At 41.9% G+C, this 16,001-nt stretch overlaps 1 protein-coding gene across 1 annotated transcript in view; it reads left to right on the top strand.

Moving 5' to 3' along the window:
• OTOGL (otogelin like) overlaps positions 1 to 16,001 on the top strand; it is a 130,594-nt gene that overhangs the window by 38,958 nt on the left and 75,635 nt on the right. The window contains exons 23-24 of the mRNA XM_084810400.1: positions 1,063 to 1,170; positions 2,282 to 2,420. Of these exons, the coding sequence (XP_084666526.1) occupies positions 1,063 to 1,170; positions 2,282 to 2,420 (247 nt within the window). The remainder of the gene's footprint in view (positions 1 to 1,062; positions 1,171 to 2,281; positions 2,421 to 16,001) is intronic.

Below are 16,001 nucleotides of genomic sequence, written 5' to 3'. Positions count from 1 at the left end.
GCATATCCCTCCCTCTCCGACCTCAGAGCTCTGACCTCACGAGAGTAGCCACTGTGGAGCTTTCCATAGTGGCTGGGGAGGAGGGTGGGGAAATCCGTGATCAGATCTCCTCCTCTGAAGTCAGAGCCCTGTCTATGGCACCTCAGATGCTGTCTGCGGACCATAGGATTGCTCTGTTAACCATTTTCCACAATTCATTCTGCTCTCCCCTACATCCAAGGGACTATTGACTCCATTAGGGAAATTGTGCAGATACCCATGCTTTCCCTAACAGGGCAAATAGCAGCTGATTTTAATTGAGGAAATTGGGGGCGGAGGAGTACTGCAGTCCCAATCCAATTCCAATTCCCCACACAGATAAAAATGTATTTTAAATTAAAAGAGATGGGAGATCCAATCACAGATTTCCGATTATCTTATCTAGTTTAGTCCCCAAACTGTCATCTCTTCTTATATTACTAAAGTGGGTGCTGAGCAGGTGGACACACTTGGAGGCATAGGAAACAGTCTCTTATCTTTTGTAGAGACCCACTAATCTTGTCAAAGAATATTGGGTGGTTGGAATAATTCCCCCCCCTCCAAATGCCATCAGGGGACGGGTGATGTACATGTGGACCACCCTCGTAGTGGCAGGGAACGTGGGCCGCAAAGAGTAGTATGCAGGTGCAAACCTTTAACCAACAGCAACTATACAAATCTCTAGTCATTATAATCTTCTTGGAACAGAAATGGAGCATGTGACAACCCAGTGCCCTTTACATGTTTATTCAGAAATAAGCCCCATAGTGTTCAGTGGGGCATACTCCCAGACAGGTGTGCCAAGTACTACAGCCTGAATATCTGTATTTTCTTTCTTTGTTAAGCTGTATAAAACAATTGTTCAAGATCATCACTGGGAAATTATAGTGAACGTTGATATGACTGGTAGACTAAACTTAACTTACAGTGCTATTCAAACAGCAAATCGCTGATTCAGAACTTAAGTCTTCTGCTTATATGAAAGGATTGCAAATGCAGATAGGTGGGTTCCAATTTTAAATTCATGTTTTGGTTCCTTCAAAGGATGGCAGAGCATAAAGGAAAATGTTATGTGCCTGACAGTTGTCCATGTACCTGGAAAGACTGGGAATATATGTCAGGTGATGTGATAGCTACCCCTTGTTATACATGGTAAGTGGATGTTACTTCATTACAGCTCTTAATGATACAATTACTTTTAGTATTTCATATTTATTTGTATTTATTTGTTACATTTATAGCCCACCTTTTTTTCCTCTTGCAAGGAACCTCTCCTCTCCATTTTATCCTTACAACAACCCTGTGAGGTAGGTTGGGCTGAGAGTCAGTGACTGGCCCAAAGTCACCCAGTGAGCTTCACAGCTGAGTGGGGACTAGAATCCAGATCTCCCAGGTCCCAGTCCAACCCTCTAACCACTACACCACACTTGCTCACACAACATATATTTGCTCTTTGATTCATGTAACATGGTGAATAAAAAGCAAAATAAATAACATTTAAAGATGTAAAAAACATAAGTAAAGAAGTTCATAGAACATTTAAGGAAATAGATAAATGGATGAATGATGAAAATATTTTAAAATGGAACCATATCAAAGAATACTGCAGATTTTGTAATATGTCTCTGTTTTCTACAATTAATACTTGGTATCTGGTGGTGCACTTTTAAAGAAGTTGTGTATAGACCTGAAATATAATTTGGGCACAAAGTCTAGGTGCTTCTTATATGCAATAAATGTTCCTCTCGTGTGATTATGTAACCATGAAACAGCAGTATGCCATGCAAATTAAACATTGTAAAACGCCTTGAATGTTTATGCTTCTACAAGTCCATTTATGTCATTTGTATGATGGAATATGCCATGGATGGGTCTGGCTGCAATATCTGGCAACTGAAATATAAATCTGTTCTCATGCCATTAGAGAATGAATGCCATTAAAAATGCTGGGGAAGTTTCATGTTTTTATTAAGGCTGGTGATGCAGGCTTTCTTCAAAGCTATCAGAATGCACCATTTTACTTTTACATATTGTGATTGCTAGAAGAAGCTTGCAGAACAAACTGTAAGCTCATTGGGGCAGAGAATTGTCCTCTTATATTCTGCCATGCAACATGCACACCAGTGGCGCTCTATAAATATATAATAACTCTATTGTTGTAAATTTTCTCTTTAATCTGTGTTTCATGACAAGAGAGTGTACATCATTGTTTTCAACTGACAAATCTCTCTGGTCAAAATATCTTGATTTCCTCCCCTCATAGTGTTTGTCGTCGTGGGATATTTAATTGCACTTACTATCCTTGTCCTGCTGTATGTACGGTCTATGGGGATCGGCATTATTATACCTTTGACGGACTAGAGTACGATTATGTCAATGACTGCCAGGTTTATTTGGTAAAGGTAAGGATACTTCTTTTTACCTTTTTCAGTTTCTTATATGCAGATTACTGTATTGATGACAACCATTGCCACCAATTGGAAGAATGTATATAGTGGCTTGGGATAGATAATAGCTACACCTTTCAGAGGGCATTGTGTGAGGTGAAGGGAATCTGTTGCAAGGCTAAACCAGGCCCTGCTTTCCTCTTCTTGTTAGGAAGAAGAAAGAGAAAAGAGAAAAGGAGGCAGTGAGAGATGCTGTCTACCTCCCTGAGTATGTTTCTGTGAAAGAGATGATTTTTCTCTGTACTTGGGAGCAAAAAAGACCATCAGATCATGGTGGCCACATTAGCTTATTAAGTGACTGTAAAATGGGCACGAAGTTGTATCTTATAGTGCAAAACCTTCCTGCAATTTCTCTCCTCCTCCTCTGATGTGTTCAGATGACCAGTTCTTGCCACCCATGGAGTGACATTTGCAATCAGGATGTCGCAGTTTTATCATGGAATGGGGTCACCTGTAAGCAGCCAGGTGGTCTTAGTCAGTTTGCCAAAAGATGGTGACCATAAAGTACATCATATTCTCCAAGTCCCTTTTGGGCAAGAACTTGTTTTTACATTGTATGTTTGTACAGCAACAAGCACAAATCCAGCACTTTAGAAATAATTTATCCCATAGAAAGCAGTATAGGAGGAATGCACTGTATGGCCACTGTATGGTGCATTCTATTTTGACCTCCATTTTCATTTTAAAAGAAGTGTCTTTTTAAAAATTAAATTGGCAAGTTGAATCAAGTTGCGTATTTGAGATTTTAGTAAGCACAGTCCATTCAGTTATTGAAGGTAGAGATATCTTATGTGCAATGGTATCTTTGCATAGTCTTAAAAGGTCTTGTGACTGTGTCTATGCTATAAACTTATACCAGTTTTAAACTGTTTAGCTAGCTCTCAAGAAATCCTAGGAATCTGTAGCTTTCAAATTACTAATGCTGAAAGTTCTGTAATAGAGAGGGTTCTACCCTCAAAGGACCTAAGGATTTTTTTTAAGGATTTTAAAAAATAGAGATCCTTAGAGACCCTCACAGAACCAAACTTCCCAGCGATCCTTGAATGGTCACCTTTGCAATATAACTGACCTAGGTTTGTAGTATCTACATGGCCTTTAAGCGTGCCTCTGTTTCTAAGATGAGAATATGAATACTGAGAAAGCAAATGATTATTTCCCATCCTTGGCTAGGTATATGCATGTTAGGTATGTGCACATTAGCATCGTCCCTGTCATGTGCCACAGTGTTGTCATATTATGCTACTTATTCTACCATGGGCATTTGGAGTTCTGAAGTTCAGGACAGAAGTTGGCATTCACAAAAACAAGATCCATGGCATGTTGCCTGCAGCCCTTTCATCCAACAAGCAAGATGACACGAGTGATGAAAACATTGCCTGTGTAGATTCATGATATTAGAAGTAGCCTTGTTATTTATTTAGACAGGTGCAATGCTAGCCCTACCTAGAAGCCTTTTCAGACTTTGTCTTTTTTTTAAAAAAAACGACTATCTGCTGTTTCATAAGAGCTAATTTGTTCTTAGTCTTTGGACTGCACAGGGCTGTTGAAGGATTTTTCTGGCCTTACAGAAAGATGGTTGCCTGTAGTCTAGACCAGGTATTCTCAGACGATGTCATGGTGCATCTTCCTGGGAGAGCTCATTGTTGATCTGGGAAGGCAGATCCCAAGCAGAGGGAGGTTGCAAGGCCATGAATTATACATATATGCATCATACAAGGTCAGTAAGGCAAGCAAAAATACTACAGAAAATAGGGATGGCTATGTTGGCCTCCTGCATGTTCAATCATTCAGAGCCAGTCTGGAGTACTGAATAGTCAGGCTTCATCAAATATACTTGCCACATTTGCACAGCAATTCCAACCACCTTCCCAGCTCCAAAGTGAGGAGGAAGGCTGGGGACTGTTTAACAGTGCTGTGGCAAAGGTGCCTGGAAAGTCTTAGCCACACAGGGTCAAACCGGCACCCCCATCCTCCCGCCGCTGGCCTTCCTTGCTTTGGAGCAGGAAAGGAGCAGGGGGAAGCACTGGGCAAAACTGTCTGATACCCTGTGCGCCTCTGGGAAGCGGCACCCAACAGTGCAAGGTCCACTCCTACCTGGGCTTTTCCACAGGAAAGGCTGGTGAGAGGGCTTGACAGGTGGGGAAGTTGGTGACTACAGGTTGTCTGCTAGGTATCCTGGTCCCAAGCTGTTTAGGGCTTTGTATGTCAACAGCATAACCTTGAACATGGCCTGGTAGCTAATAGGCAGCCAGTGCAGTTCTTGTAGCATAGGTGTAATATGGGCATGGCACTGAACACCCTAGCTGCTACATTCTGCACTAGCTGCAGCTTCTGAACCAGGTACAAGGGCAGCCCCACAAAGAGGGCATTACAGTAATCTAGTTGTGGGTCACCAGTGCATAAACTGCAGCGGCTAGACTATCCGTGTCTAGGAACAGGCATAGTTGTCACACTAGCCAAAGTTGGTGATGGGTGCTCTGAGCCAAAGAGGTCACTTGGGCCTCCAGTGATAGAGATGGATTCAGGAGCATCCCCAAATTATGGATGTGTTCCTTCAGAGGGAGTGTAACCGCATCCTATCCAAAACAGGTAAACAACCCAATTTCCAGCCCTGGGAGCCACCCACCCATATGGTCTCTGTGTATCAGGATTCAGCTTCAATTTATTGGCCCTCATTGAGCCCATGATTGCATCCAGGCACTGGCTCAGAACATGTTCAGAATGTATTTCTCCTGACTCAGATGTTACAGAGAAATAGAGCTTAGGTGTCATCAGCATAGTGATAACAATTTGCCCCAGATCTCCTAATGACCATTCCCAACAGCTTCATACAGATGTTGAACAACACTGGGGACAAAATAATACCCTCTGTCATTCCATAGTTCAACTTCCAGGTGGCCTAGACACAGTCCCCTAATGTTATTCCCTGGAACTGACCCCTAAGTAAGAGCTGAACGACTTAAAAATGGTGCCCCCAACTCCCATCTCATGGAGGCGGTCCACGAGGATACCATGGTCAGTGGCATCAAAAGCTGCTGGGAGATCAAGAAGAAGCAACAGGGTTGCACTCTGCCTGTCCCTTTCCCTAAGAAGGTAGTCCATCAGGGCGATCAAGGCTGATTTCATCGTGAACCTAGATCTGAACCCAGACTGGATGAAGGGGAGACCCAGGTTCAAATCTCTACTTAGCCAGGAAGCTCATTGGGTGAATCTGAGCCAGTCACTATCAGCTTAACCTACATAGGCTGTGCTTACACTATAAACACAAACCAGTTTTAAATCAAGTTAGCTCTCAAGCAATCTTGGGAATTGCGCCTTCCAGATTACTACTACTTTAGGTATGATGAGAATTCTCTAATAGAGATCCTTAGCAGCATCCGAGAGCCGTAATTTCGAGAGATCCTCAGATGGGTGCCCTAGCAATTTAACTGACTTTGGTTTGTACCATAGACACACCTAAAGTACAGGGTTGCAGTGAGTATCGAATGGAGACCATGTATGCTAACCCCAGAGGAAGAACACAGTAATGATAAATGATCAACAGCAGTAGTAGTGTACAGTTTTGTGAAGTACTGATTGCAAGGGAATAAAAATTTTGAGTGGAAATATGGATTTCGTTGATCTTGAGAATGCAGTGTAATTTGCTCCCCTTTCTTGCCTACTTAGAGCTGTTTTTGCTGAGGGGATAAATAATTGGTTCCTGGTGTGAGCTGGGGAAGAAGTTACAGGCATCACAGTGCAGTATTTGAGAGGCTTTGCCACCAAGCATTATCGCTCAACTCATTGGTGAACAGTAGGATGTCTTCCGTAACAGTAATTTGGATCAATATTTCTACCTTTATTTCTTTGCTTTGTAGTTGGCACCAGTCCAGTTACCTGGCAGTTGCCTGATTTGGCCATGTGTCTTTTGGAATCTGATGCGCTTTGTTTAATCTGTTCCCTTTTGATGGAACACTACATCCTGCTGTACTGAAGAGGCTTTGCATTTTTAAAAAAAGTTTAATATGTGCCACCTGTTTGTATTAAGAAGAAATAACTTTGCGGGGCGGAGGGTAAAGTTGACAGCAAAATGGATGGGTTTTTTTGGTTTTGTCTTTTTAAATCAGACCTGCTATTTTAACTTATAGGCTGAGTAACAGATAATGATGGCCACACATCTTGTTTTAAGATGACATTCAGCAGCCAAAAGGGCTTAGTATAGTATCTCTGATTATGAGAAATCCAGTCCTATGCTCTGCTGTACAGATCGTGGGATGGGGCTCAAGCAGGAACTGGTTTGTAGAATGGTAGTGCTGGCACTTAAGCAGAGACTATATTTGAGGAATACGATACCTATTTATTTATTTGTATATTTATTTCATTTCTATACCGCCCAATAGCTGACTTTCTCTGGGTGGTTCACAAATATTAAAACCACAAAGTACAACACAAAACAATATAAAATATTCAAGCTTAAAACTACAGTATAAAAGTACAACCAGAATAAAACCTAGCAGCAATGCAGAGATTTAAAATACAGATTTAAAACAACAGCGCTAAAAGACGAGGAAGGTAAAATGCTGGGAAAATAAAAAAGGTCTTCACCTGGTGCCAAAAGGAGCACAATGTGGGCTCCAGGCAAACTTAGTGCAGGAGCATGCATGGGGAGATGGGAATTATGGGAGTTGCAGTCCAGACATATACAAAGGGTGCCAGGTTGGGAAGTCTCCTGCACACCCCCATCTTAGCCGCACCACACACCCCAAATTGAAAAAGATATTTGATGCAGCTATTTAAAAAAACGATTTAAGAATTATTCATTTTTTATGTGGAGAAACAGAAGCCATAGCTCAGTGGAAATTGATGCTTGGTGCCCCAGGTTTCATCTCTAGTCAAGGGCAAGGTTGGCGAAGTCTAGCTTTAGGATCTAGATAGTCAGCAGCAGATGTGGTTCCCAGACCACTGCAAAACAGGTGCAGATTGGTTAGTGACGATTTGATTTGCAGTGGAGAAATGGGTGGCAAAAGGAATTGTAACCATCTGCTCAGCCACCGCTTCCCCTTCCGATCTCTTCCCTATTGTTACTTTCCCTCTAAGCAAGGTTCCAGGAGCATGTGGGGAAAATAGGCTGTGGGAAGAGGATTGTAGACAGAAACCTTTGGAAGAATTAAGCATAAACCACCCCTTCCCACCCAGTACTGCTCTGCTGCAAATTGCATCTTCTGGCCCTTTACTTTGCAACTCTTCAGTCTGGGTTTCCAGAATGTCTAGTTGGCCTGAGACCATAGCCCTCTTCTTGCATTGCCGACAGAGAGCTCTCACATGCAAGGAGGAACAGGGCATAAAAGGAGGACTCTGTGGGCATCCTGATCATGTGAAGCCCCTACATGTGAGCAGCTGCTCATGTGGAGGGGTTCCTTTTCCATAGACATCAGGGGTGGGACCAGCTCAGCTATGGGAGGTGGAGCCAGTAGCCCAGCCCTGCTCCTCCCCCTCCTCCTCTGTGTAAGAGCTCTCCGTGTGAGTAATGTGTGAAGATGGCTTATTTATCTATTGAAAACATTTCTTGGCTGCCTTTCAGGGTAGAAGCCCTCCCAAGGTGGCTTACAGCAATAAAATACATTAAGAAACAATTAAAATATTAAAAGTGATAAAATCATAAACACAAAACACATAAATAGCAATAAAAACAACAATAAAAGCCAACAATAAAACGAACAACAATGGCAATAACAGCAACAACGGCAATCATATCAAGAGAAGGCCACAGTTAAAATAATATGTTTTCAAGGCCTTCTTAAAAGCCTGCAATGACGGAGCACGGTGGACCTCCAGTGGCAACTTGTTCCAGTGGTGTGGGGCCACTGCAGAGAAGGCTCTCTCATGTGTGGACACCCATCTAACTGCTTTCATGGGTGGGCAAATGAGAAGGGCTTGTGTGAGAAGTTAGATTTGAGCTCAGTCCAAACGTAGCATATAGGATTATATGGTCTGTCTGGCTAGCTCCTTCAAGGTCCTTCATCATCAATGAACTTTATGCCACATAAGGTCTGTAATTATCACTTCAGAGTGGCAAAATAATTCAAAATATATTTTGGTTGTACCCTAATCTCTTCTTACCCGGCTATTCAAGAAATCTGTCTTTATTAATTAATCCTTTCAGAGAAGAAAGGCTTTTTTCAGGAGGTATCAGCTTTTCCATTCATTTGTAAGTTAAACCAATTGTTGCTTTTGGCAGATCTTGAGATTGATATGACTTCATGCCAACCAAATGTTTCTAGCCAAATGGAAGATTAAAGTTCCTCTCTCGTTGTGTTATTCCTTTGCAATTTCTCTGTTGTACCAAATATTCTCTATCACCAGCACAGAAAGAATAGTACAATATCTTAACACGTTAAATGTATTACATAAAATACCTAAGAACTAATTTAGGTTAAACTCTCCTGAAGCATACTATCTTTCAATTAGACTTTGTACAACTTAGGACATCTCACATTTTCTACATTTGCATGCATTCTAACTAGTCATTGCTGTGTTAGTGTGTTCTTACAGCTCTGCTTTTGCAGCCATCATGAAAGCAAAGCTTATGAGATGGAACAAATTACCTCTCCAAGTAATGAACTATGCCAAGGATGCAATCCTATGGGTTGTACCCTTGCAAGACGGAACTTGGAGGCTTCCATGTATCCAATGTCCTGCCAGGCTGAAGCTGACAGGGCGAGAGGAGTAGCAGAAGCGATCTTTGCCTCCCGGTTGTCCAATCCCTGGGGTTTTCACTAGATGAGCTTTTTTGCCCATCTAGCAATGGTGCTTCGGAGGGGGAGGTAAGGAAGCTGAAAGAGGCTCAGGATAGCTTGTATCCTGGCCTCTCTGGTCTCCTCCCCTCCTGTCCACCAGAACGCTGCCTTTTTCTCCTCTCTGAGATCAATTTTCCAACCTTGGAGGCCAGCTAGTGCAGTTCTTTCCATGCTGGCTGTGAGGGGGAGGGGGGCAGATCTCCAACTCCCCCTTCCAAGAGTTCATCAGACCTCAGAGGGGGAAATCTCCACTATCCTACAGCCCCTCAGACAATGTCTGAGGGACATAGGATTGTTCCCTCTGTAAATCAAAGGATTGTGTTTCTAATTTTAAAAAAAAAATCTTTATCTCACCAACAAGCCAATTCATGTGCTTCTGGCAGCTCACGGTCAAAAATATATATATATTATATAATAAAATACAGTTTCAGTTTTCAGTCTTCTAAGTTCTGGGAGAGAACCAACAAAGTAGGCCTTGCTGGAGAGGGAATTCCTTAACTGCAGTGCCATAACAGAGAAGGCCCTAAAAGTCACTGTTGGTAACTGTGCCTCCAAAATGGAAGGTATGTGCAAAAAGCCACCTTTGCAGACCTTGAGGCATATGGGAGAAGGCATTCCTTTAGATACACTGGCCAGCACTAGCTCTTTGAACTGGGCCAAGAAACATAATGGTTGCCACTGTAACTCTTTAAAGATAAACAGACCAAAATCTAAGCTTCATGGTATCCTAGATTGCTAGTTCTGCTCCAGTACTTCATGCACCTCATGATCTGGACTCTAATCCATGAAAGTTTATCCCCTAATACATTTATTAGACTTTAAGATGCCGCTTTAAGGTTGCTTTTACCATAACATGCTAAGGGTTGGATCCAACACTAGTCATCCTGTAATGTCTGCTGCTTATGTATGCATTTAGATAAATGTCAGGACATCCATGTTTTCTATAACCCTTACCATTCTTAAGATGACCAGTACTTGGAAGACCTCAACACAACACTTTCAGCACAGAACCACCAAGCACTGAGGGAGTCTTTGCTAGTTTTACTTTCACATTTGCTAGATGAGCATTTCCTACAATTCTCTTAAAAGGAACAATACACCATCATGGCGATCACTCGTGACAGAGTAAGATTGGCTTCCAAAGATTCCAAAGTTCATTTGTCTTTTGCGACTGCTAAATGGTGACCCCACTGGATGCGGTAATCCAGTCAGGGAGAAGATGAGGCAGACAATGTTTAGGGCACCTTTTCTAGCCCCCTCCCCATACGGGGTGAGCAGAGTGGATCCTGAATAGGACTGCTCAGTCGTGGATACAGCTGCTGAACTACTCAACTGCCTCGGTCCTTGAGTCAGGACGACTGACTCTGTATCCACCACCCATGTGCTGGTCCATGACTAGGGGCTTCTGGATTTCACAGTCCTGCCCCCGTTGCCGTTCACCGATCGCCATGGGACTTTTGGTTGGTTGGGTTTAGATTGGAAGACACCTGTGCGTGAATGTGTTTTATGTGTGGAGATCAGTGCACAATGATCAACACACAGTCTTTGCAGAAAATGCTCTAATCCAATGGCATGAATATCATGACAATTGGTGGTCCTTTATCTGCTGCAGCCTTCATCTGCCTTCTCAGCCATTGTAACATACACCTTGTTATCTTCCGCCTGTTCTGCCATTGAGGACTTTCTTGGATCGTTCTTTGTCTGGTTCCTCCCCCTTGACCTTGCTGCCATGGGTGACCCTGCTGGGAGTACATAACTCCCGAGGGCTTCGCTCACAGGGTTCATTGGAACACACAAGCCCACTCACCACAGCAAGGTGACAATCCAGCAGAGTAGGAGCAATACAGTACAATACACCACGCATCTGCTAGTAGAACAGAAATTGCTAGGGGAACAGATTTCCCTCCTCCCTGCAGTCCCCCACACCGCCCAAACCTGCTCCAGTCGGGGGGCAGGGGGCTGGTGGGCAAGGGAAAGGACAAGGGCATCCTGTTGTATGAGCAAAAGTCCCATTCCAGGCTTCTGCGCCTGCAGTGGTTGGATCCAACCCTAACACTGTGACCCTTCTAGAAATTGTTGATCTGCTAAGTGGTAATGTTTTTCTGTGCAGCCCTCCTAAAATGTGTGAATTGATTGACAATCCATTCATCTGATTACACTTATCATGGGTGTGCGTTCTTCTTCCCATTGATCAGCTCTTTTCTGTTTTCCACTTCTTCCATGTTTCTTCAGTAGGAAGAAGATTTGATTACTATTGGCACTGGGTTTATATTCTTTGGACTGAATCTCCTCCAGATCAGCAATTTCAGGCTCATTTACCTTTTTTTATACCTGGATCTTTCAGACCATTAAGTGATTCTGTGAATAACTCAGTTTTGCCCTTTGGTCTCCAGTGTTTCTTTTAAATTGTGCAAACTAACAGGAAAAGCTGTCCCCCAAAAATGGCTGGAGGAAGAGGGAGATCTGTGGCATATGATGTAACAGACACATTGTAGTCTCAAAGAGATCCAGCTTTTCAGAAATGACAACAGAAGCTTTTTGACCCTTCTATTATGATCTACTAACTATCCACTAAACTTCACCAGCTTCCTAACTGATCAACAGAGCTTTGTCTAGCCACTCTCTGTTATACCCCCACATTTCGCTCACTCTCTATCTCTTCTGACTTGCAAAAGTTTGCACAGTAGAGCTGCAATGTATGGGTTACTGTGCCTGCACAGCACCCTAGGAGTTATCCTGCACTGGAACATTGCTACAAGTGACAGTGTTTCACTGGTGCAAGATCCCTTGCACATGATCATAAACCCTTTTGGCCTTGCCAAAATGGCAGGCCATAGAACTGGCTGATAAACTTTTATCTTTTGGTATGTCGTAAACTTCCTTGGTTTTGCTTTACTACTTGAATGTTTAGCTGAGGTCACAGTCTGTACATCATGTACCTGTCACAGCCTAGGCTTGTGTTCATATTCAAGGAGTATTTCACCTTGAGCTCCTTGGTTTTTTAATCTTTAGCCAGTCCTGGACTTTGACTTAGGGTCCAACGTGCTACAGAAGTGGAACCCTTCCAATTCCTGAAGGGCTTTACTTTAACCCTGCAAAGGCTGCCCTATTCTCTGATCTTAACATTGCTATAGGTATTTCCAGCTAGAGAAACATGTAATGCAAGAAAAGCATCTGCTGAATCCTTCCTATTATATCCTTCCTATTAGATGCTGAATATGGATCTTTTAAAAGCAGTTAAAAACCTCCTCTGGGATTGTAGTCCAGATGGGGATGTAATGCATATATTTGGGGCTTTCTTTTGTCATTCCATCATCTCCAAGTTAATCAGAGAAGCTGGTTTTGAGAAGCTCTTTGGCTTCTGGCAGTGAACAAAGCTCCTTTGAATCCTGAATTTAATTTTCTATTAACTAAGGCTGCAATCCTATACACACCTACTGGGAGAAAATCCCATTGAACTCAGTGGTTGATTGCACTGTAATTCAGGAATTCCCATTGATTTCAATGGAGTATGCTTCCAAGGAAGTACATTTAGAATTGTGGCCTCTTGTCTGAGATTACAGGAATGGAACCTGTTCCACAGAGAGATAAAGAAATGCATCTTGTACATTACTAATTAAAAAAAATAGGTGAAATGGATTTCTGACTGTTTAGAAGCTCACTATCACTTCTGTATACCTTTTCTCCCCTTCTCTATCCCTCATTCTACTTTACATGAAAACAAAACAAAACATTTTTGAAAGCAGGAATATTTAACCCTTAATAACTGTTTTACAGACTTCTAGTAGAAATGGAGGATAGGGTATATTTCTTTAAGACAGCATCATACAGGAGAGTTTTCAATGGCATGAAAAAAGCCTGGATTTCACCTGTTGTGCTATGTAGATAGCTACTGTAGCACATTGCTAGGGATTGTATCACTCGGAAATGGATACCTGAGCGTTCCCAAACCTTAATCTTGTGACTATCATGTTTTTAATTAGGAAAGGATTGCTGTAATGTAATCCAATAAAATACCAAATCTAATGCTAAGCAGGATAAAATCAAATAAATGACACAAAAGAGAACTGTTTACAGTGATTGTATTCTTTAAAACTACATGAAATATATTTGCATATTACACAATAATGATAGTTATTGATATCAAAGAACATTAGTAAGGCAGCTTTAGGTATTGTATTAGTTACCTATTTTGATAACTTGAGTATATACCCATCCCTTCTATCAGAACCTTTATAGAAGTCACTAAATGCCAACTTTGCTCTATTTATTGAATGAGAATACCCTAGAAATCTTTTATAAAGAAACAGAGGTGATATCTTGAATACACTGCTGTGCACTTTGTTCATACTATGGATGTTTAAAAAACCTGTTCTTTATATATAACAATTACTTAAGTTGCCCAACACCCCTTTCCATTACCAGGTACATCCAACTTTCACCAATATATCTCTCCTTGTCCCAAATCCTATCAATTGTGTTGTCACTAGCTCCACCCTTCCCCCCTTTCTCCTACTGACATCCACCCAGCTCCCAAGATACATGTTGTTGTTTATTCGTTCAGTCCCTTCCGACTCGTCGTGACTTCATGGACCAGCCCACGCCAAAGCTTCCTGTCGGCCATCGCCATCCTCAGCTCCCCCAAGGTCGGGTCCGTCACCTCCAGAGCCTCCAGAATATTATCCATCCCAAGATACATAATTTGGCCCAAATACCTGAAGCAGTGCCTCCTCCCAAAACATCCTGCCTATGATCATCAGAAGAGGCCCTTCTTAGAGTTCCATCACTAAGAGGGGTTCCCAGGCATTTTAAGAACTGTTTTTAGTGTTTTTAGATCTTGGCACTTAAAAAAAAAATGCTCCTGTTCTTTCTGTTCTGCCTCTGCTGTGATGAGGGGTTAGTGTTGTTTAGGTGCTGGTGAGGCCTGGGCTGCAATGTTCATCTGTGGATTAGTTTTTTTCAGGAAGGTCAGGTTTCAGGAACAGGAACAGAACAGCACCATGGAAAGCTCCGTGGGGTGCTGGGGCTGGAAGCCAGATAGGCTTGCCTGTAGGTTGCTCCAACAATTACCAGAGCAAGACTGAGGCTTAAAAAGAGTGTAGCTCTTTTAGATTTAGGCTGATTGGCTCCACTTCCATACTGACTGAGGCTTGGTCTCTTGAAGGGGCCTGGCTTATTTTAGCAATCTCAGGCTGCAATAATGTGGGAGTGGCTGGGGCATGCTGGTATCCTCATGGTCTGATCCTCAGTCTGAGTACACTAATGTAACCTCCTCTGGACATAGGGCAGCTGACCCCTGGGGTATTTCTGAAGAACTGGATCCTGGGGAGATGGAAGCCTCATGACACCTTTCTGTGGCTGAGCCCTCTCTCATTAACTCTGGAACCTCTTCTTCTGAAGACAAGGGGTTGGGATCTGCTGAGGACAAGGTTTCAGAGTTCTGGTCCATGACAGTTTTACCTTGGTTTATGTGCTGTAGTGTTTTTAATTTTTGTTGCTGGTTTTATTTTCATTGTTTTCATTTAATGTTTTTAATCATTTATACCGTCCATAAAACTTGGGTTACTGGGTGGTTAAAAATGCGACGAATAAGTAAAATTATGAAAGGGGCTTCTCGATGGTGATGCCCTGATTTTGGAATATCCTCTCAAAGGTGGTACAACTGGCACTGACACTGTACTCTTTCCAGCACCAGGTCAAACTTTTTTTTTTTGGTAAAATAATTTTAAATTTATTGTATTGCGTTCTAGTTGAATAGTTGTATGCATCTCAGTTTTATTCTATTGATGCTTTAATTTTTATTGTTGTTGTTGTTGTTCAGTCGTTCAGTCGTGTCCGACTCTTCGTGACCCCATTGACCATAGCATGCCAGGCCTTCCTGTCCTGCGCTCTCTCCCGGAGTGTGCCCAAGTTCATATTCATTGCATCGGTGATGCTATCTAGCCATCTCATCCTCTGTCGTCCCCTTCTCCTTTTGCCTTCAGTCTTTCCCAGCATCAGGGTTTTATTGTTGTAATATGGTAATATTGTATTTGAATTTGAAAATGTGTATGTACTGCCCTGGAAATTCTATTGGATCAAGGTGCAGTTCAGAATTTTAAAAAATGAATATTTATGAAGAAATACTTTGTCCTATTTGTCCTGAATCCACTGTCAATCATTCCCAAGGGTTTAGTATTATGAGGGAGTTGGGGGTGGAATTTCTCTCAGTCTCCACTATGCACACTGTCCATGAGGCAAAATGAGACACTGTACTAAGTCAGGTTTGGTATGTTCTATATGGAAATAAATTATTTTTGGTTATACAGGGAATGAGAGAGAGAGAGAGAGACAGACAGACAGACAGACAGACAGATTGGATGGATGGATGGATGGATGGATCTTTTTGGTACTATTTCCAGTCTTTTCTCACTTTCTCCAGTGGTTGCAGTTGCAGTTACTTTCTGCTGCTTGTTTCATATTCAATTTTTAAAAGTTATAGTCACTAAAAAAAAAAAATACAGGATGAGTTATTCTTATTTAATATTTTGAGTTAAAAAGTAGTTTATGATTAAGATATGGCTATGTTGATTATAAAAAGTGTTATCAGAAGGCTAAAATTTGGGACATACCTGTAATATGTTTTTATTAGCTGGTACAGCTAACTGCAAATGATTTTAGAAAAAAACACTTTTTAGCCAATATGTTACAGATACAATAGAAAATAAACAAAAAATTATAATGAAAATGTTAAAACAGTGACAATTTATTCTTCCAGTCT

The sequence above is a fragment of the Heloderma suspectum genome, chromosome 7 (genome assembly GCF_057233095.1).
Source record: "Heloderma suspectum isolate Gila_16-S chromosome 7, 16-S_ref, whole genome shotgun sequence".
NCBI classification, from domain to species: Eukaryota; Metazoa; Chordata; class Lepidosauria; order Squamata; family Helodermatidae; genus Heloderma; species Heloderma suspectum.
This window is presented reverse-complemented; position numbering and strand designations above follow the sequence as displayed.